Here is a 22,369-nt window from a genome sequence, read left to right as displayed (position 1 = left end):
AATTAAATTCCCTTTTGAGATAAATCAATATAAAAATGCTAATTTTAAAAGCTAATTCTCCCATTGTTTACCCTAAGATTATCTGAAGAGGACCACTGGCCTACTTAAGACAGCGGTCTCCCAAGTACCTTTTGGTATCTTCATAATGACGTACCATCACTGCAGTTTGATGTGTGTATGAAAACTAAGGGAAAGCCTGCACAGAAACAGGTGTGTCATAAAGATCTTTTGAAACAGATTCTGCAGTAAAATCTCCCCTCAGTTACTACCAGCAATCTCACCAAGGGTTTTGCACAAGACCCTCACAGAGAGCTGTCCTCAGCCATTGCTTTTAAACCATGGAAGCTCTATCCCCCACACTTAGACTCTCTCCTTCAACCAAGGACCTATCTTATAAATACCCAGCATTCAGTACTGCCCTCACTTCTGGCATTTCTAAGGACTGACAGCCTCAAGCTAAACTAGACAGCCATACTCATGAGCAACAGAACTCTCCGTGTGGCTCCTGACTCCCGGGATAGTTTGCCACGTACACAGCTGATAAACCAGACTATCTAAGGCCCTGCCCTGTGGTTAACTGCTCTTGTTGGCACCTAGACCTTACGAGCACTTGCAGTGTAGAAGTCAATTCCTTGAGGTATATTATCTCAGCAATAAATAATGGTGTGCTCTGGAAGTCTATGAACTTTTAACACCGTATGGTAAAGGGACTATCATGGAGAATGCACTGACCAATACAGTACTCCTGAATATAGCCTGTCCGTCTGGCTAGCACTTCAAGTGCTGGATAGCAAGTAGATCCTCAAATCCTGTTTTGAGGTGCCTTTAGAGAAAAAATACCAACCACAAATGCAACTGCTTCTTTGAACAAACAAGCCACGTATTGACTCTTGTTTGACCCAGAAGCAATAAAAGATAACCTGCACTCTTCTGCAAGGCTGAATTTACATTTGGATCACTTCTTTAATTTGATATCATTTTAAGATGCTGCTTCTGTACTAGATGCTGAACACAAAGTTCCAAAATACTGCCATGTAGATTATCCTAACATCTGTGATATCGAACTGGTGCTAACAACACTGGGAATTAGGGAGCTATCCCATTGACACTGTTTACAGAACCTTGCCTATTAGGCTCACATATAGCATAAAAAACATTTCACTTCCCAACAGCTGGCATTACTTGGTTTGACCCTTATTTTAGTACGTACTTCTTACTTTGCACCTTGGAGGAGACTCCTGCTTCTGTTTTCCAGTCTGTGTGGAACATAATAACAGACAACCTACATGACTGAGCTACGCGAGACATCTATAATTTCTGGGTTTATAGCACTATATGATAAGCCCACATAAAAGCCACTATTATTTCTCTCTTTGTTGCCTCTTACATAGCAATGCAGCTAACATACAATGTGAAATGCCTGCCATTAATAAAATACATAATTTTGCTGCAAAAACATTACAAAGCCTCCAAAAAAGGGTCTAACTTTGAGACAACACTGAAGCACTTACTTAGCTTTAAATCCAAGTGATTCAATTAGACTCAACAAGATACTCTGCTGAACAGAACAGGCTTAAGACAATGCCCAAGTGTTCTCCTCAGCCAGATCCCTAGTGAGCCTGAAAGCTATCCAGGTTCAACGAAGGCAAGGATTAATCATCCGTTTGGGGATACTGACTATTCTCTAGGTGGAAAACCAACTTTGTTATAAATAATCCTTTCTAAATTAGTTATGGATTGCCCCCAGAAACAATGAAATCCTGTTCTCTGGCTTCTCCCACCCAAAGGGCACAGCATATTTCGATTGGTGGAACTTGGTCTTTTCCCCGGGTATGCATTAATTTTTCCACAAAGAGAACTGACTCTCCTACAGCAGAGGCCAAATTATCGTCCTGGCTTGCACGTTCTTTCCTACCAAGCTTTCTACCTCCCCTCTGGAAAAAAATTTCTTTGTCCTAGCTTAATGTATTTTAAACATGCACAATTTCACTATGCCAAGACCCTATCTTTAAAAGGCTTGCCTTTTGAATTTTTGCCCAGGAAAATCAACTACATAATTTGCAGGTCTGCTCGCTTGTATTCAACTTGATCAGCAGGGCTTTGGTAGCAAGGGTGCTGCAGCGGTGACTTGTGTAGGAGGTGAACATGGACTGCATTGTGCTGGTCATAGCTCATTCCAACCAGCTCAGCAAAGGACAAAATAGACCCATTGCACATCAAAACAGAACCATAGAAACACATAGCACCTGTGCAAAAAAAATATACATAGAAATGGGCAGTAAACACTGAAAGAAAGAGACACACACAGGAGACGCAATACAGATATGCCAGAACACCAGGGGTGCTGAAAAACAGAGGAGACACAGGAGACTATGCCAGGGCAGGTGAGACACCAGAGCATGGGTAAGACAGAAACAAAAATGATGCCAGGCCAGGAGGGTCAGCAGGGCAGGAGAAATGCTGAGGCAAACTAGCTGTTCCAAGCAGGGACAAAGAGAAGACTCAGGAGCAGGTATGACTCTAAAAGGACCGGGGCCAGCAGAGAAACCCATGACGAAATAACTGAGTAAGAAAAAAGAAGCAATAAAATGAAAGGAACAACAACGCACTGACCCCAGACTCCTGCATCACCATCACCTCAACAAAGGTCGAGTATAATGTGTGGCATGTGGCCTGGAGACCAGAAAGGGGAAGAAGTGTCCAGAGAGAAGGTGGGGTGTGTTTCTCCAAGTGTGTGTTTGCTTGCTTTTATTTTCAACACCTGAATCAGTAATTAAAAGTTTATTAATTGCCAATACATCAAATTGATTGAACCTCCCCTACTTAAAACTGGGGGGGGTTGACCCACAGTACTCACTGTTTCAGATGGAGGAACAGCTTAACTGCCTCTGCTGCTGCCTGACTCCGTGAACTCTGCGGTCTCAAATTTAATGACTAAAACCACTAAGCCCTCCCCTCCAGTGAGATCAACAGCAGAAGTTCTCCCATTTCTCAACATAAAATAGCTCCCATCGTATCTTCAGAGGGCTGGCTTTGGAGTGCAGCTAGGATGCAAGGAATGTATGGAATTTCACTGCTGAGAAACGGGAAGCCATCAGGCATGGCAGGACTGCACACTGTGCTTGCTTGAGTCTTTGGATATGAATATTCGTACCCTCATATGAACTATGAGCACTGCTATTTAAAAAAAAAATAAACTCTCCAACAAAAATGCAGTGCCTGAGCTGGCATCTCCTTCGTTATTTTTGTTTCTCTCGGTATCAATGCTGCACACTAGAAATGCAATTTGAAACCTAATATTAACAACAAATAAGAGAAAGTACACAAAACCCAACACCATAAATTTGTCAATAAAAACTTAATTCCTTTACAGTAGTTTTGTCTTAAGAAAGTAATAAGCTGTTTATAGAAGAGTCACATAACACTGGAATATTTTTTTAATTTTTTTTTTGTACAAGTGGAAGTAGTTACATTCCAAGGCTAAGATTTCCTTGCCACAGCTGTGAAACAAAGTAAAAGAAACTCTGCTCCAAAGACCTCTATTCAAATAATCAAGGCAGACAAGAGGAATGTTCTTACCCTCATTTTACAGATTAACACAAGGAGAGATCAAATTCCTTCCCCAAGGTCACCTTAAGAGTCTCTCAACAGAGAGCTGTTCTATACTTCAGTACTTTAACTAGAGGAGTTTTTTTTTTTAACACATACTACTACGTATGTTTATAAAATGCCTTCTGTGGCTTGTACAAGGTAACACATTGACTTAATCAAAACAAAACCCCAAATGCCTGACTCCAAAAGCAAACTGTCAAGCAGAACTAAATTTAAAACTAAGTAAACTGAAGCAAAAAGAAAATAAAACTCCCCAACCCTCCCCCTGCCAACGTGTGATTGCATAATCTTGTCATGTGCTCCAAAAGCAACAAACTTGGAGACTTTCCCAGGTCACCTGGGGTTAAAAGTTCCAAAGTCATGAGTTCAGATCAAGACTATGTTTCATTAACAACTATAACACTGAGACAGTGTCAGGACCCAAATCCCATTATTCAATATTTTCTTGATTCTCACTAGGAGTAAACATTCAGACTGCAAACACACACAGCACTGGAGAGACAGTGTTCCGGACACAGAACACCTTTAAATTAACATGCAGGTAATGTTTTGCATGCTCTTCAAGAATAACCCCATCTAAAGCCGTTCCATTTGCAACAAAAGAAAAAGTTAAGACTAAAGGCTGCTTTGGAGGCTCATAGCTCTTGGGATATGCCAATGGAAGAGAAGGCAAGATTGGAGCTACTGCAAGCATAAAAACAGTCCTCTTGGTCAAAACCTTAAGGGGGTATCAGTAACATGCTTTATCAAAAGTATGAAGAAAACACAACAGAGAACTAAACCTCTCTACAAGACTGAACTAGGCCATACGCCAAACTACACAGGGAATGTTGTTAATATTTGGTGAACTACATCTTCTCTGTTGTTTACTGGAAAAGCCAGCACAAACTGAATACCCACAGAGACAGTTGTGAGAACATGGAAATACAATCTGACTTACAGCAACTTGGTACCCAGTAGGTGCCAGCACCTACCCTTCAACAGAATCAACATGTGAAGAACAGAAATCATAGAGCCTCTGTATCCACTTCCTCAGTTCAAAAAATCTTCAACCCTTCCTCTCTCGTCCTTTTATCCAGCCAAGCATGTATAAGTTTGGCATGAATAGATACTAATCCACTTCCACAGGTTTGCCCATGTATGATCCAATGCAAGATCTCATCAGGTACAAAGCCGATTCCCGATATGCTTTCACAGACTAGCAAGTGAATGCTAGGATGGTCTTCTTACCAACTGGTCATGAAATCAAGAATCAGGGCTAAATCCTCAGTTTACGTGAAGTAATGGAGGTAAAAATGAAGCTGCACCACTTACATCAGCCAGGAACACGGCTAGCAGGGTCACAATTAACACATCAACCTCAATAAGAACGCAGATCATTCAGTATGGGTTTTATATTACAGAAGAGAATTAATAACAAGACATGCATAAGAATTTCTTCCTGTTAAAGGTTATAAAGAAAGAAAGTTGCCCTTGGATGCAACAGAGTGACAATAATTTACCCGAGTAACTAGATAACAAGGGCTCATAATTGGAAATAGATAAGTACACAGTCAGAGACATGAAAATGTGGTATCAGTCAGACATAATTCAGGAAGCGCCATTTGGTGTCAGCAAAAAACACCCTGGCCTCAGGATTTTTTTTGTGTATGAACTAACCAGGCAGACACTGAAATCATTCTACAATATGAGCATAATGAAGCATGCTAATTTGCTAAAAACTGTTACTAACCATTTTGCAATTCAGTGATTCAGAATTGCATTTTTCTAGTTGAAACCAGCCCCTGCAGTGCCTAGTTAATATGTTTATGAAATAACACAGGACTAAATGCATTTTCAGCCTGTTCAAACAGCAATTCAAGCAGTGGCTGGAAGGAAGGGTACCAGCCACGCTGCACTGGCCTGCATTTTGCAAGGCATCACTCTAGACAGTAATTTTTGTAGCAGCTTTAAAGTAGCAGTAACTCCTGATATCCTGACTAAAGTCAGCGAGCGGGTGGAGGAAGTTGGGGGTGGGGGTGTAAAGGAAAACACAAAAGAAATCATTAAAAAAAACAACTTTGCTGGAGAGATTATTTGAAAGTAATAAGGTAGAAAAGCAAAATACTAAACAGATTCTATCTTTCTTACTCTGCAGCCATGAGATATGAAATATCAGTAAATGTACGACAAAATTAAAGACAGCATTCAGTTATTTCAGTCCATTATCTGTGTGAACAGGAAAAAAAAAATATATCCAACATCAATATTAATAGCCATTGTAAATAATGTATTAAACTTGGTGGGGAGGGGGAAGCAGGCAATTTAAACACAAGTCTTTTGCACATTTTTAACCATTTATTGTCTATTTTTCCCAGTATTCTAGGTTTTCTCCCTTGCATTTTTTATAAAAATAATGGGCTTATTTTAATTTTCTTACAGGTATACAACAACTTTCATGATGTGAGATGCTAAAATTGTACTTAGTACTCCTAAGGTACAGCCCCATGTTGCACCGGTAGCTCAAAGAACTGAGGATCAGCTGGGTGGGGAGCAGAAATGTATCAGAGGATCAAAACTGAGTGCACAACTAAAGGCTTGACTTTTTATGTACACTTCAAGAAAATCAGCAGCCCATCTTTAAATTGGATCTTAGAAAACAAGAAACAATAGTGATAAGCTGAACGATAACACACTTTTCTTAAAAGTGAGTGGCATACTTGATTCAAATGATTTTGAAACTTGCACTTGCAAGGATTTGGCATGAAACTGCTACTTAAATCATCGCTGGTATGGCTTACTGATACTGGTAGCAGGTCAACAGCTCACCACTGTTGACTAGTTCAGCACTGACATTATAAAAATGGTCTTGTAAATGTAACATATCAATTCTGCTAAGTAGCCAATACTATTTATGCTGGGCCACTGCTTTTCATCAACAAAAATTATCAGTAGACAGTATATACCTATGACTAACTCCCTGGATACATCTGATACTATGGCAGACTAATGAGGCACTTGTCCCACTCTCATCAATCTAAACAACTATGAAGCTAAATTCACTCCATTTACTTCATTTACAGCATAAAAAAATAATCTTAACATGGGTGTTCAGAGGTGAAAAACCGCTCACTCTTTCTCAGCATGCTTATTTGTTTGTTCCCTAGTTTGAATTTATCCCACATTATCTTTTACAAAGTCCTCAAAAGTAAAGAACACAGATCCCCCTCTTCACAGAACAGAGAAGTTCTGTCTGAAGCTATCTGTGATCACATAATGCTCCAAAAACAGATGCAATCCACTACTCAGATACAATTTCACATCTTCATAATGCAATTAATGCTATAGAGCACTATTAGAGTAAGGAAAGACCCCACAACCGTTTCTAAATTCTTTGACTAGTAAATGTTTTGGTAGGAGGCTTAAAATGTTATTTATAGGTATCAGTTTCAGTTACCTAATTTACTGCTGCATAATTCAAACATTATGCAAAATCTCATATAATCCATTTTTTCATTAAAAAGGTAAAACATGACCCTCTCAAGTCCAGACTTGCTGAATGTATCAATGTTTATCTTTAAAATTCTAAGCTAACTGCTTTGGTGGTCACAGCTCTTTGAACTGTAGCAAATACAGGTAAAAAACAGGCAACAGCAAACTTGGGTTAATTCACATAAAAAAAAACATCAAAAAAAACATGTACACACAGAAGGAACCCAGCTGCACACACATGCTAAATTGTGTGTGTTCCAGACTCTACCCTTATTAAAACAAGTACAAAGATAATCAATGCAATCCACTGCAGATTTTGGCACATCACTTTTATAGAAAGGAAAACAGTAACTGTCAATCAAAGCATGCTTCATTTTAAATTTGAAGGTTTAAACCTCAGCTTATTATGGCTGACATATGAGGTTGTTTCATCTCCAGTCTATCAACAAACATAATTACCTTTTTCTTTCACCATGGCAAACAAATTTTCTTTGTACTGGAAGCAGAAAGAATTAACTGAAGTAATTTAAACACAATCTCTTTTCCAGCAGTGTCCGGCTGAGGTGGATTTAAAAAAAAAAAAAAAAAAAAAAAAAAAAAGGCAGCTTATTCCAGGTAATTATCTTCCTCGGTCAGATTTCCCACAAGATCTGATCAGGTCCGATTGCTCGTCACCATGTCTTTTCTTCTTGTGCTTCTTATCTTCTTCCACTGTGGTCTTTTCCTATGGCTAATGGCAGCTCATACCCTGCTTGTGGACTCTGCCCCTTGTGCTGAAACAACCAGCTACAGCTGCTGCTGTGGAACAAATGCTGAATTCCACTGTCCCTAATTTCCAGCCACTGACACCACCTTGCATTCCTCTGCCCTCGCAGAACGGAGCTGGCAACGTAATTTGCTCCAGAATGACTGGCAAAAGGCTGCAAGTGAGAAGATGTGAGAGAGAACAGCAGAGCTGTTCAAACACACACAGAAAGCTAAAGCAGCATTTGTGAGTTTCCTATTACTTTATTTACTCAAATTGAGCCAGGATCAAGAGGAGAAATACAAGACGAACACAGGCAAACGCTGAAGTAGGCTGCGGCACAGAGGCTTTTCTATGGTGAGCACTGTTTATCCACTCCTGGTTTTACTCTAAAGCTGTTACCAAATGCCAATTACTAGAACACAAAACATGCTAATAAATAGTCTCTCAATGCCTTCTAACTGTAGTACAGAAGAGAGTAACATACAACCTGTGCAAGCTGGGAATACTGACTATATTCAGTACCTTGAAATAACAATAAAAAAAATAATAAAAAAAAAGAGAACTGTCACCACTCAGTGAACACCCAGGTTCAGAAGCATAGCCAGGGAGTGCCAGAAACAATTTTTTTGCTGTGAGTCAAGGTACATGCTGTATTCTGAAATATCAAATAATTGTAAACCACAACTCCTCTTACGCTATTCCTTTTGAAATGATAGCCATGAGCCCTCATGGAACTGTTCAGAGCATACTGAAACAGCAGCACTTCCACACGCATTTCACAGCCCCAACAAGACAAAGCACCAGTGTTGAACCTGGGCACCAAACTGACCTTCTAATTTATGGTTTTCCAGGCATTACACTCTGAGAAAGGACTGGTCAGCAAGCTAATGTTAAAAAAACCCCAGACAATATTGCCAAGTCTCATCATCTTGTAGCAAGATTCAGAATATTTCTTTTCTATTAAAAGATACAGGTCTGAGTCAGATGAGAAACAAAGCTTTTCTTTTATAAGTATCCTTTCATTTGCAGTTATGAAGAAAAGCTTGGAAATACGGTTAGTCAAACCCCTGAATGCCTATTAAAAACCACTTAACATGTATTACTTTGAATACATATATACTGCCAGTATCAAGATTTTGAGGAACCTCTCTCTCTGCTACTATAGGTCACTTTTTTCTTATTTATAAATTACTTCATTCCTCATTTTAGCTAGCTACAAGTGACTTCACCAATAGAAACCTATGTCATCATACCTTTGCTTGGACAATAAATTTTAATACTTATCGTTTAGAGGTAGAGAAAATGACAAAGGGAAATGAATTGACTTGCCAAACACAAATGTAACATCAGTAGTAGAGAACTGGGTCACATACAAAGAGATTCTGGGCTAGATTACGGGCAGATTCATTGGTCTATAGCTTCAACTTGACCACAACTCAGTGCAAAATGTGCTTTAGGTTACATGGAGGTGCAATTACATTTATACCGCACCCTAAAGCAAAAGCCATGTTCAACGCAGAGTTGGAAGAACCTCTGATTTGCGAGAGCTGGACTTAAATTGGAGCTCACGCCTCCACAAGGGAATTCCTTCTCAATGCAGTATACTATATGTAGGGAGAGAAAAATTAATGTAAAGAAAAAAGCTGTAGGCATCAGCCAGACAGAGCAGCAGATGGCTGATACCTGCTGGAAAAAAAAATGAGAGCATGCATGCAGTGTTAAAAATATTTGCAGTAAATAAATTATAAATGTTTTGTGTAAATGCCATCCAGAACAGAAAGAAATTAAACAAGCCAGTCTGCCTCACCCAGAAGATCTCTCTTATTCCGTGACATTCTTGAACAAATAAGTAACTAAGGGAGAGATAGGGATTCAGGCACATGCATAGAAAAAAAATAGTTATTCTATTCTAACAAATCTAGGCTGGCTTTCTATTGTTAGCAGTCTTAACGTCTAAGAGAAGCACAGCCCAGGCAGTCTGACATTCTTGCTTCTATGACTCAGCGTGTTACTATTAATAGCATTTGAGGCTCAACTGGGGAGCCAGGCTGAACCCCACCAACACTGAGGCATAATCCATTATGTCACTTTTCTGACTGGTTAGAGATGTCAGGTTGTAACTCAGCCTGGCTGTGTTCTTTTTCAAACAGTATTTTGTAAACAGTTAGGGGGCAGCCTCCCGAAAGGGGCACCCTCCCAAAAGGGGCACATCTGCCCTTCATTCATAAATATTTGATCTGATGTGCAGAGTACAGTCTATAGATAAACATGCATGGATAATGTTAACCCTTTCCTGTGAGCTTCAGACACAAGGCTGGCAATGATTGTCATTCATTTTTTGTTCCAGCAGCTGCTGACACAGAAGCTGCCTGTTGGTATCTGGATTTCTGTTCTCCGAGTTCATTACTTCCATTTTTTACATGTGCTAGAGATTAGCACTGCTGTATCTCATCTCACCCATAGCTGAATAGAAGCCCTTCCTCACATCATTCAGCCATGGAAAGCTGCAATGTTAGACTACAACATTGCACATAAAAATAAATTTTAAAATACTGACTGCAGTAAATTACACTGGAGATTTAGGAGTCAAATGTAATTTACTCCTGAATAAAGAGATACAAAGAGCAGACAAATATTTTAAACCAGGATGGTTTTTGGTTTTAATCTCACTGTATTAAGCCTGAAGACTAAAATTTACCCCACTGTACAATTCAGAGTCTACTCAGATATCCTAAACTGGAGATGAAAGAGGAATAGCAAATCTGGAAACAAATCCCTGGTACTTATTGTTATTTAGAGGTGGCAATTTTAAAGGAAAGCACAATAACCTTTTTCCTTTAAATAACCTTTCCCATGGCACAAATTAAATGGAGAGTCTCCCTTGAACACAGCGTAGGTGGAAGAGTCACAATGAATATACTATAGCTAAACAACATGCTTATGTTGCTGTTATTTTCTGGTGAAAATTATCCTGTGCATTCCGCAAGGGGCATGAGAACCATACCAAGGTCGCTCCACAAAGGGAGAGCTAAACCTGTTTGTTTCACCTTTTCTTGTACCTTGATAGTGTTGAAAAAGCGTAAGATACTACACAGTTGAGCTATGATTTACGATTTGTTGTTCTCATTTTAAAAGCTGACTTTCATATTTTTATCTTGCTTTCATTCTTCACAGATGAGATCATGGCTTATAAGTATCAGCGGACAGGTTTTTTACAATTTCTTCAAAACGGACTGATATCTCTTGTTCATCAATCATGTCTGCTAGAAAACAGAAAGGGAAAGGGGAGAAGTTGTTCTATTAATTAATATCCAGGAAAATACCCTCTGGTTAATGTCCTTGCTTCCGGCAAAAACAGTTTTGACAAGAAAGCCTGCCACAGGCTTCCACAGCTTAACCACTGTGCAACCTAGGTCAGTTGAGAGCCATCACTTCTATAAAGTCTTGATTATGGCATTTAGCAAAATGCTCCCTTCTCCAGGAAGGAAATGTCGCACTTTCATGACCTGCTCTAATTGTTATCCTGATCTAACTGTGCCTGCTTGGAGAAAAACCAATGTCAACATGGGATTTCTTGCAAAAGACCTGTAAACCGAGCAGTGCTCCCAGTGCTCTGACAGGGAAGCCTACAATTTCCAGTTTTAACATTCTCAAAAGCCATACATTTAAGTATTTCCTGGCTTCTGTTTCTCCTGAACATACCCTGCTCCAGAAATCTGTTCCTCTGATGCCTCTCCCTCAACCACTTGGACAATTAACACATTTTCCATCTTTTGAAAACAGCTCAAGCAGCAATGCTTTTTAAGGACTGTAGTATAAAAGAAGCCAGGCAACTGACTTGGGCGCAGTTGATGATGTTGGTGGAGATTTTCAGATTCACTCAGACACACTGCTGAGCAGAATTCAGCCTGTACCTGACCAATCTGTTGCCATTACTAGCTGTGAACAGCTGGGTGTTCGCTCCCGACGACAAACATAAGGTGTTTAGTAAGGCTGCTCTTGCATGCTTTGCACTTTTGTCTCTCCAGGTTCTTCCAGTAAACCTACTAGTCTTCCCAAGCCCGCAGGCAAGCTGCACGGGAAGCTCCTTTATGGCAGTCATCCTATAGTCTTTCCTCCACACAGTTTTTGCTCTGTAATCACTTCACACCGCAGTTTGTGCCAACCTCTCCTTAAGGCCATCTCCTCACCATGCTGCCCTGTGTGGAACCAGCAGAATGTTAAGCAGCTATAGGGGACCCACAGCCTGACTCGCCACCTCAGATCCTCTATGTTGCCCTATTACAAGTTTTAAAGTCTAGAGGAGCATACACAGACCCACCCGAGGGGAATATGGTTCTTTCTTAGGACATACTACAGCCCTGCAATCCTACATCTTAGGATAATCATGTTGTCCTTACCGATAGGGCTGATCCCCAAGCAAGTACTGCCTGATGGCCTGGGTCCTACCCACATCTCTTCTGCTGTGCTGGGCTTTCTTTCGCAGCTTGTGTCATGCTATTTTGGATACCTCCAATCTGTAATATTGGTGTTTATAATCATGTGTCACCATTCTTTTATATTAAATGAAATTAAAATTTAGCAGATATATCAATCACTTGATTCAGCAAAAGATCATTCTGATCTGACAGGACTTGGGGGTTTATTGCTTTTTTAGTAGAACCATTTATTAATATTCTTTCAAATTAGACTCCTCAGGAATAAAACATTTCTCAGGTTTTGATTTATTAAGAGGTCTGGATTTCTTAAAACAAAATCTGGTTTTCTGAGGTTCTTGCAAGCAAGATTTTCTTAGTAGGTGCTATTCTGCATAACAGTAATAGTCTGCAAAATACTGATAAAACTAATTATCACAAAACAAAATAAGTAAACAAGGACACTTGGCTTTGCTCTAAACATTAAGAAGCCTATAACACACACAGATGTAAAAAGCACCTGAAACCTCCAGATCATCTTTAGAAACAGCCAAGAAAAGACAGTTACATTACACTTCTTTGCAACAGACCCGAAAACGTTAAAAGCTCCATGGTGGGTAATCTGACTGTAGGTATGTACAAACATTAACCACTGAACACACATTTATATTACTGATGTAACAACTGGCTTCCAAACTGCTTATGTTATTGCTAATCCTTAGAAAGGAGATCATGCTTTCTTAACACGTGTGTGAACTTTCACATTATGCATACATACTTGGCACGGAACTGAGATATATAGTACAGTAGTATGCTGTAGTGACAGTGGTTTAAACTCAGTATTTTTCTTTAAGACTACCATATCAAATCATCACTATTCACCTGCTATAAATTTAATTCATCTAGCCAAATCATTATTACAACCAGTATTGTTGCTGATAAAAACAGGAGAGTACTGTCAGTAACCATTACTGATAGTAACCACAATTACTGCTGAAAACTGCAACTCACTTCCACGAAGGCAGGAATCCCCAACAGGAAAGCATACAGGCAATGGTTGGACTTAATGATCTCAAAGGTCTTTTTCAAGCTAAATGATTCCATGATTCCAAGTGTCATGCTTTACTGTGCATGCCTAAGGTTAAGGCGATTTGATATTGATAATCCACTTCAGAATTGGATTAACTCTGCAGAATAACCCCCACAGCCTGTCTTGAGAGTTGTTGGCTCAGTTAAATCAGCAGGAATGCAGGAAAGACTCACTAGTCTAAAGAGCTTCTCCGTGAAAGGTCCATGAAACACCGGACTGAAGCAGCTTTCCACCAATCAGTTTGCCGAGCAAAGAAACAAGTTTTTTGCTTTGCAGTCTCAAGTGACTTGACAGAGTATCCCACCAAGCACTAGCTGCCTCAGCAATACAATACACAGCAAAGCATGCAACACCACCAGTCCACAATCCCTGAAGATCAGGCAACCCACCATGTGGACACTAGATATATACTACTCTTATATTTAAACCGTACTAATCAGTTTTCACTGTGCCAAATGACAAATGCCTTCTCTTCTGATTCCATATTAAACTATAAAAAGGACTCTAAAAAAGGCACCTGTATCAGTCCTGCAAACTTATCTCACTCCCAACAGCTATTTCCCAGTCCAGCATCCTTTCAAATGAACTACAAAGGACCTCAAAGAAAAAATAAAAATACCTTTTCCAAGTAGATACAACTTGGCTACATAGTGTAATATTAATATATTCAAAAAAGCTTTTACAGCACACAAATTCTTATCTCCTCACTCCAGCTTCTGGAACTTTCCTATTAGTGGCTCTGATTTTATCTGCTAGCTAGGGAGGTCACTTGTTCCAGCATGTAAAAACTTACATGTTTGAAGCTTTCTTTTGAATTATTTGTTGCTGTTTCAATAGTAGGATGATCATCAAAATATTAAGCAGACATACAACCAATTGATAGTCAAAACAGAATAGGCATAACTGATTCCAACTTTTGCACCAAGAGGAATTTTTAAAAGCTAACTATAAAAGCTGTTTTGCTGCTGCTGCTCTGCAAGGTTTGCTCACAGTTAGTTTACACCAAACCAGACGGATTATTGCCTCTGCTCCAAAAGAAAGACTCATGTATTTTAAAGGAGAGTTTGCCAACTTAAAAAATAAACAAACAACACTGAATCCTTCAAGTACTGATGTCTACCAATAAGCTAATGGGGTTTGTATTTTTGCACTTTACAGTTAGATGCTGCTATGTTTTACATTGAAAACTGCACAGGCAGCTCCACCGTCTAATTCACGTGGTAACAAACAGTGATAAAACATTCCCTGGTACCACAGAATTTCTGCATCCCACCATAAAGACCCATTCCTTAGAGGAAAATAACTGAAAAACCAAAAGCAGGATAATATAAATACTGTAACCCCAATCGCCCATTCTAACATTGTCTTCTTTCAGTCTCAGCTGTACCTTGTCTGCATCACCTGGGTGGAGAACATTCCCACTTCCCTTTCTTCCCTTCTCCTTCCATTAACTATTTGCCTTTTCACTGAAAAAAGCAGCTCACAGTGGTCTACCAAATAGCTATCATTCTCTCAGACAAAAAGCCACTTTTGAGGTCCCTGTATACATATAAGTCTCCTTAGTGATATCCCCGCCTCTCAGGCATGGAGGAGGAGGAGGAGCTGACAGCAGTCAGTATTCATCCTCTCCCCAAGCAGTACATGAGGGATGTATGGGAGTGGATGAAGCAAGGGAAAAGGCCATGCACCAAGCTTCTCTCTCCTCTTCTACACCCTCCATGCCCAAAGTGAAAGCTGGAGCCAGTGACAACAGCCATTTCCTATGCCCTTCTCACTGCTCTGCAGCTCTCCCACTATTTCACCTTCGGGATGAGCAGAGCAGGCCCAAGGGATGGCTTTCAGCACAGAAGAAATAGCAATTTCCATTTCTCCTTTCCTCATCCCACCGTCACCAGTATTTTATCCACTGGCAAACAGGCTAGACCTTCTTCAGCTGGAAACCAGGTTCCACCTCAGATGCCTGGACGCCCCCGCGCTGCTGGCGGCAGGCCGTGGTGGCCTTGAGCAGCCAGGGCAGCCCACAGCCGCTGTCCTGCTCCCTCTGCCCGGCACTGCGACTGCATTTCTCTCTTGGCTGTTTGATTAAACTATCAAGGTTATACAACTGCAGAGGACGGACATGGGAGAGGAAGTTTCAATCAGATACAGCACAAAGGCAGGACTCCCTGTAAAGAACGGGGCGGGGGGGGAGGTGTAGCCACTATATGCTCTTTCCAGTCAGAGCTGCCTACACCCCTCAGTACTGTGGAGCGACAGAGTAAGCAGGACCTTAGCTTCAATTCCCCTTAACAGTCTTCACACCACTGTTATTGCCTACAGCCACGGAGAAAACCCAGAAATTTTTCGTTATTCCTTTCTACTTAAAGCTGATTCGGCTCATCTTTCTTGCTAGCATCTAGTAACGGTAGGAACTGTGATTTTGTTCTTGTTTATCAGATAACAGCTAATAACTTAGGCAGAGATGGAGCAGTGAGACCTACAGAGGTGAATTCCATTGCTCTAAACCATGCTACGTTAATGCAGATTAATGCTAAACCACTGATGTACTCCTAAGCAAGTTAGCTTGGACTGACCTCAAACATGGACAACAACTTGCCCCACAGCAAATGGAAATCTGAAATGGGACACCAAGGGTTAAGACGACATTACGTGTTCAAATACTTCAAGTAAAAATTTGGCAGCAGTGTTTAAATTGAAGTAGAGATACTGCAGACACACAGAGGATGAAGAACTGGTCCAAAATTTTCTTTTTAAATTTAATCTTTAAAAAAAAATATCAAGCTAACTTCATATTTACAGAAGCAAAGACCATTAGTGCCTAACACAGGCAGTTTCAGCTGTACTTGCTACTCAAACACAAAACCACTACTCAGCATTTTTTCACAAGCACGTTTGTCTGTGCTTCTCGGGACAATGCAGAACACATCCATTTGACAACCCCTTATTCATCTGAAGAGTGACTAAATCCCTCATCTCCATTCTTCTGGACTAGGCAAACCTAATTCCATTAATCATTTCTCACAAGTCCTTTTTCCTAATGCTATTCTCACTGCCTTCTAATAGTTTCCTTCCAATTTACCAGTATCTTTCTCGAACTGCAATATCCAAAACTAGAGACAGTATCCAGCAGAGTCCTTTTCAGTAACAGGAACAGAGAAAAATTATCTACCTTGCTGTACATATCTCCTACTAACATATCCCAGAAAAAGAACGGGGGGTTTTGCAGCATTATTATACAGTCGATACATATCAATATATAGATATATAACACAATACATTGTGTTAAGTATCATCATCTTCCGTGTACTTTTCTGGAGTACTGTTAGCTATTTTCCATTTCTTATCTGTGCAAGTTCAACACTTAACACTTTTAGTCTCTGAAATTCTGCTACATGACTTCAAACCATCTAGCTGACTTATCAGGACTATTCTGAATTCAGACACTGTCCTGCAGAAGAATGATATAACGCTCCTAAACCTGGATTAACACAGAACTTTAAAAGCACGCTTCTTATTCAATCATGTAAGTCAGCATTACTTAAATAAATAAATAAATAAATTGTAGGGACTGAAGCCAGGGCAGACCACTCACTCAAAGGAATCAATTTGAAAAACCATCAAAAAGAACCACCTTATCTGAAGTACATGAGCCGTCTGTTCAGCACCTCTCAGCTTCTAAAGAGTACTGCCTACTACAATGCCAACAGAACCTGGATTTTTCTCTCTCATATCACCACTTGCATTCAGGATGGCTTAGCTTTGGAAACCTGACAAGTTCACACAGCCCCATTAAAATCCGCTGGCTGTAGGTTACATAAAGCATACATTCTGTGGGGAGCTACTACAAACACCACTAGCAGGTACAACCAAAAATTAAAATAGGAATTTTTTTGAATTTTTTTTCCCCTCCCCGCCTTCCTTCTTTCTGTCCAGGTAACAACAGGGACTGGTGTTAAAAAAACTGCAGTCTGCAGGGTTATCTTGGGCACATCTTGGTACTATGAAAGGAAAATGGCGATGGGGCGAAAAACAGTGCCTGTTTGTTTCCCTAGCAGGGGGCTCTAGCTGTCTTGCCAAAACACAGCAAGAAAACTCTACTGACGCAAGCAAGATGATGTGTGGACACTTCAATGTACAACAGTGAGCAAATGTTTATGCTACAGCTAGTATTTTATAATTGGACCTTTTACTTTGGATCTGTAAAGCCCATTCCTGTGAGGAACACCCTGCCTCTGTGCCTTCCCTCACATCACCATGTTGATCTCTTGGATCCCTCCTCCCTGCAAACATAGACAGAAAAAACAGACCTTTTCCCCAGACCCCATTTCTCATAGAACAGGATATACTGTTTCAGTTGGAAGTGACCTACAATGCGAGTCCAACCGCCTGACCAGTTCTGGGCATACCAAGTTAGAGCATGTTATTAAAGGCATTGCCCAAATCTCTCTTAAACACTGACAAGCTTGGGGCTTCGACCACCTCTCCAGGAAGCCTGTTCCAGTGTTTGACCACCCTCTTGGTAAAGAAATACTTCCTCACATCCAGTCTAAACCTCAGCTGGCACAGCTTTCAACCATTCCCACTTGTCCCATCACTGTATACCAGGGAGAGGAGATCAGCACTTCCCTCTCCACTTCCCCTCCTCAGGAAGCTGTAGAGAGCAACAGAATCATAGAATCATTTAGGTTTGAAAGGACCTTTGAGATCATCAAGTCCAGCCACTAACCTACCACTGCCAAGTCACCAGTAAACCATGTCCCTAAGTGCCACATCTACACATTTGTTAAATACCTCCAGGGATGGTGACTCCACCACTTCCCTGGGCAGCCCGTTCCAGTGCTTGACAACCCTTTAAGTAGAGAAATATTTTCTAATACCCAATCTAAACCTCCCTTGGTGCTACTTGAGGCCATTTCCTCTCGTCCTGTCACTTGTTACTTGGGAGAAAAGACCAACCCCCACCTGCCTGCAACCTCCTTTCAGGTAGCTGTAGAGAATGACAAGGTCTCTTCCCCTGAGCCTCCTCCTTTCCAGGCTTAACAACCCCAGTTCTTTCAGACACTCCTCATAGCACTTGCTGTCTAGACCCTTCACCAGCTTCTCCTTGTTGAACCTCATGCAACTGGCCTTGGCCCATTGATCCAGCTTCCCAGGTCCCTCTGCAGAGCCTCCTGCCCTCCAGCAGATAACACTGCCCCCCAACTTGGTGTCATCTGCAAACTTACTGAGGGCGCATGCAATCCCCTCGTCCACATAGTCGATGAAGTTATGAAACAGAACCGACCCCAACACTGAGCCCTGGGGAACACCACCTGTGGCTGGTTGTCAGCTGGATGTAACTCCATTCGCTCTTTGGGCCCAGCCGTCCAGCCAGTTTTTAACCCAGCAAAGAGTACGTAGGGTCTTGGTTCTTCATAAATTTTCTTGTACCAGTCCAGTCTGCTCCCTGGCTTACCATCAAGCTGTTTTCATGCTCCCTGGATTCCCCCCATGCCCTTCTCATCTTCTCAGGTTCCTTCTGCCTTCCTTTACATGCAGCTAATCCAACACAAGCAGCCATTCTCGCAAGCCATGCTTTAAATTCACTGTTGCATAAAGTTACTAAAGGTCATAGAGGTGCTGTGTTAGGTAATACGGTATACATCTCCTTTCTGTCAGGTGTATACCACTGTCACACCCAAAGAGTAATCAGCCTGGAGGGGCACATAAGGTGTCATCTGTACAAGCAACAGACAACAGTATCTCGTACAAGAAGCAACATCACACAGTTCGCAGCCAATTTTTGCTTTAAATTTCCACTGCTTTTTTGCAATGAAGTTTCAACTTTTGCTAGTCCTGAATGTCAGACATTTTTCCACAGAACCCTTTGTGTCAGAGCCTGGCCTCCAGAGAATCAAGGCCATTTGCTGAACAGGTCTTCTAGGCTAAGGCAGATTTTATTGCAGCAAACCACGCAGCCAGCCACCCTTCTCATGGGGAACAGTCCCTTACCTCCTTCCCTAGAAACAGGAGGGGAGGTGGCTCATCAGTCTTTGGTCAAATGAACTCAAGGGAAATGCAGAACGAGGGTCCTTTCAGTGAAACAAAGCCTTTCTAGTCTTGTTGAATTTTTTTTAAATGTTTTCTTCAATTTTTAGAGTACCTTTAACTATCAGTGTCATGCCACCATTTAACCTGATGAGGCAAGTTTAACTTTCACCACTTTAACTTCCCCTTTAAGAAGGGGACAGAATTTCAGGATACAAGTGCTAAGTAAAAGCAAGTAACGGGTTCAATCAGTGAGACTCAGAAGACTCTCGCCTCCTGAATACTAAATAGCTCTGCACTTGTTGACAATTCCTGACCTTCCAAAAACCTAAAACGGGGGCCTTTCCTGCTGGTTAGATTCCACTTACGAGCAGCAAGGAAAATGTTTAGTGACTTCAAATGCCTTGAACAGGTTAATTTCCAATCTCTGTTTGTAAAGCCAAATACAGACAGCAAACTGTCTTTCCGCGGGGTATATAAGCTGCTAAATCTTGTAGTACTTGATGCACTATAATCCGCAATCAGGCACATGGCCTAAGAGACAGACATGCGTTTTGCATCTTAAAGTCATACACAGCTTTTACAATCAGGCCGTTTCCAAAAACCATTCTACTGGTTTTCTTCTAAGTTGGTGAGATTCTGATTCCAATTGTTGTAATTTAAGTAAAGCTGAGACGTCAGACAGCCTGCAACCTTTCAGCTAGCACTACCCATTGCGCTGGAAAGCAGGACCACAATACCCATCCTACTGAATAGTGGGACCCAAAATGTAGGATGAAAGGAAAAAAAGCCCCAGTGGTTATTTGCATTATCTTTTGTAGCACAATGTTAATCAGAACCTGACCTGCTATCTTTGTGATTGCTTACAAATGAGTGAAGAACTGCAAAACTGCTGATTTCTAGACTGATTTAAGCCCCATACAAATAAGAAGAAAACTGCACCTGTGCAAAAAGGTGGCTCATAGCCTGCTATGATTGCGAAGAATTTCTTTGGAGTCCTGCATGGATTGATCATACAGCTGGTCACTGTTAATTCAGTTAGTTTTCTATCCTAAATTATGATTTATAAAAATGCCTAAATCGTCTGTAGTTTTCTCCAGAATATCAATGTGAAACACTGTGGGGGCTGGCAAGGCACAATGGTAGTTGCCTTTTCTGGTTCACAGCCTTATTATATATTTGACATGTGTTTTAGCAACACTTGAATTAAAAATTTAGTTTTAAAATATTTGATTACTCAGAAGTAGTAACCATCTGAAACAGCATATGGGTTTTGGCCAGTATTACTCTAAGAGTGTGAAGTTCACTGGGTACAGAGCTGACTAGCAAAAAGCTATTTCCATAGATGAAAAAGTATTACCTGGCACTGATGAAACAACAAACTTGAAAGTAGATCATTGAAAAATACTTGCTCACCATACACAATCAATCAGTACTAACATTCTGAGGAGCTGGGCAGAGTGACAAGTGTGTAGCAGTTCTTTCGATCTGCTAAGTACGGGCAAAATTCCACCACATAAGCAGTTTGGGTGACCAAAACTGAGGTCCATAAAGCAAGTCCTAGAAGGGAGTATTTTTGCAATTTATCTGAGAACTTCAGATTAACATTTATAGCCAATTTCACAGATAGGGGTTTCCAGAAAACTTTTTTAAAAAAAAAAATTTAATGGATTGTAACGAATCAGTTAAACTGATGAATTCCAGATATAAGCTCTCCCACCACTGACAGCTCTATGAAGAAATAAACCAGTGTTCAATATTAATTAAAAACATACACCAAATTTTAGGAACTACTGGGAGGAACAAAGAGCGTTGTTATGACTGTACCTACAGCCATGTTATGCTACATGTTGAATAGAGTTCTATTCCCCAATTTTTCAAGGGTTATAGTAGAATTAGAAAATTAAATGCAAAAAAGGATAGTCAAAGGCATTGACTGGCTCCTGCACAGAGCCTTTAAATAAATTATGACTGCTTATCCTGGAAAGGAAGCTACAACAGAAGCCTAATAAACTCACAAGTGACAAGAAGGTGAACACAGACTTTTAATCACCTCTTCCAATTAAAGAGTGAGACAGCTTCAAATGAAACTACTTGGCAATAGGTTTAAAACAAGCAAAAGGGAACATAGTTTCATAAAACCCATAGGAAAGCTCTGGAAGACATTACCACAGGATGTTGTGCTTTCAAAAAGTATTTTTCTATCTTGAGAATTTCTGCAGATTAAGGCCCCCTTTGTCCCAGGATGGCCACATAGAGACAGCTTCACCTATATCCATCAACTGCTTTTGACTATTCAGATTCTAGTTTGGCTTTTTACTCCTCTTTCTCTCCTCTGTCAGTGATAAAATATTTCTCCACACCCAAACACACTTGCTGTCATAAAGCATCCTGCTGCTACAAAAATATAATCTACCTGTAAAGCTATCTAGCCTATTCACGAACCAAAACTCAAGATCTAATGCCAGTCCTCACTTACCCAGATCCTCAGGAGTGTCAATTAACTGCTCACATAAGTAGTAGTCATCTGGATTCAAGCAGGGCAGTTGCTTCAGTAAACTCTGCTTAGGAATGAGATACAAGACCTCTGCAATATCCCCATCCTCAATAACTGACATCCTTTTGACTGAATTTCTGAATTTCACCTTTTCCAGCACCAATTCTTCAGTTTTACTTGATCCACACAGCTTCCTAACGCTGTTTAAAATGGGGAAAGATGGCATTTCTATTCAGAAAAAGCTAGGGAAAGCAACCAGTAGTGCAAGTAGTCAGTCTACTACTCACGGCACACTGCCCATACCAATCCTTCTCTGTTTCTCTTATCCAGCAAAGGAGATTAAGGAAGATATATTTTTAGTGATTATCTTCAAGAGATTACGACAGTATGCTTGATCAGGTGACTCCCATCTACAACTATTGTAATCAGTTGCAACTCATCCCTGAGAACACAAAAATTGGAAGCAAAATCATAAAGAGTATCTGAAAATCAGATTAATATTCAGGACA

At 40.5% G+C, this 22,369-nt stretch overlaps 1 protein-coding gene across 2 annotated transcripts in view; it reads right to left on the bottom strand.

The window, feature by feature from the left end:
- ABLIM1 (actin binding LIM protein 1) overlaps positions 1–22,162 on the bottom strand; it is a 143,657-nt gene extending 121,495 nt beyond the window's left edge. The window contains exon 1 of one of the 2 annotated variants that reach the window (XM_056351185.1): positions 21,843–22,162. In XM_056351185.1, coding sequence (XP_056207160.1) covers positions 21,843–22,086 — 244 coding nt within the window. In that variant the 5' untranslated portion in view covers positions 22,087–22,162. The remainder of the gene's footprint in view (positions 1–21,842) is intronic. The other variant, XM_056351186.1, reaches the window with a different exon arrangement.
- Positions 22,163–22,369: the final 207 nt, after the last annotated feature.

Source organism: Falco biarmicus, chromosome 9, assembly GCF_023638135.1.
Source record: "Falco biarmicus isolate bFalBia1 chromosome 9, bFalBia1.pri, whole genome shotgun sequence".
In the NCBI taxonomy this organism is placed as follows: domain Eukaryota; kingdom Metazoa; phylum Chordata; class Aves; order Falconiformes; family Falconidae; genus Falco; species Falco biarmicus.
The sequence above is the reverse complement of the archived record's forward strand: the minus strand, read 5'-3'. Positions and strand labels throughout refer to the sequence as shown.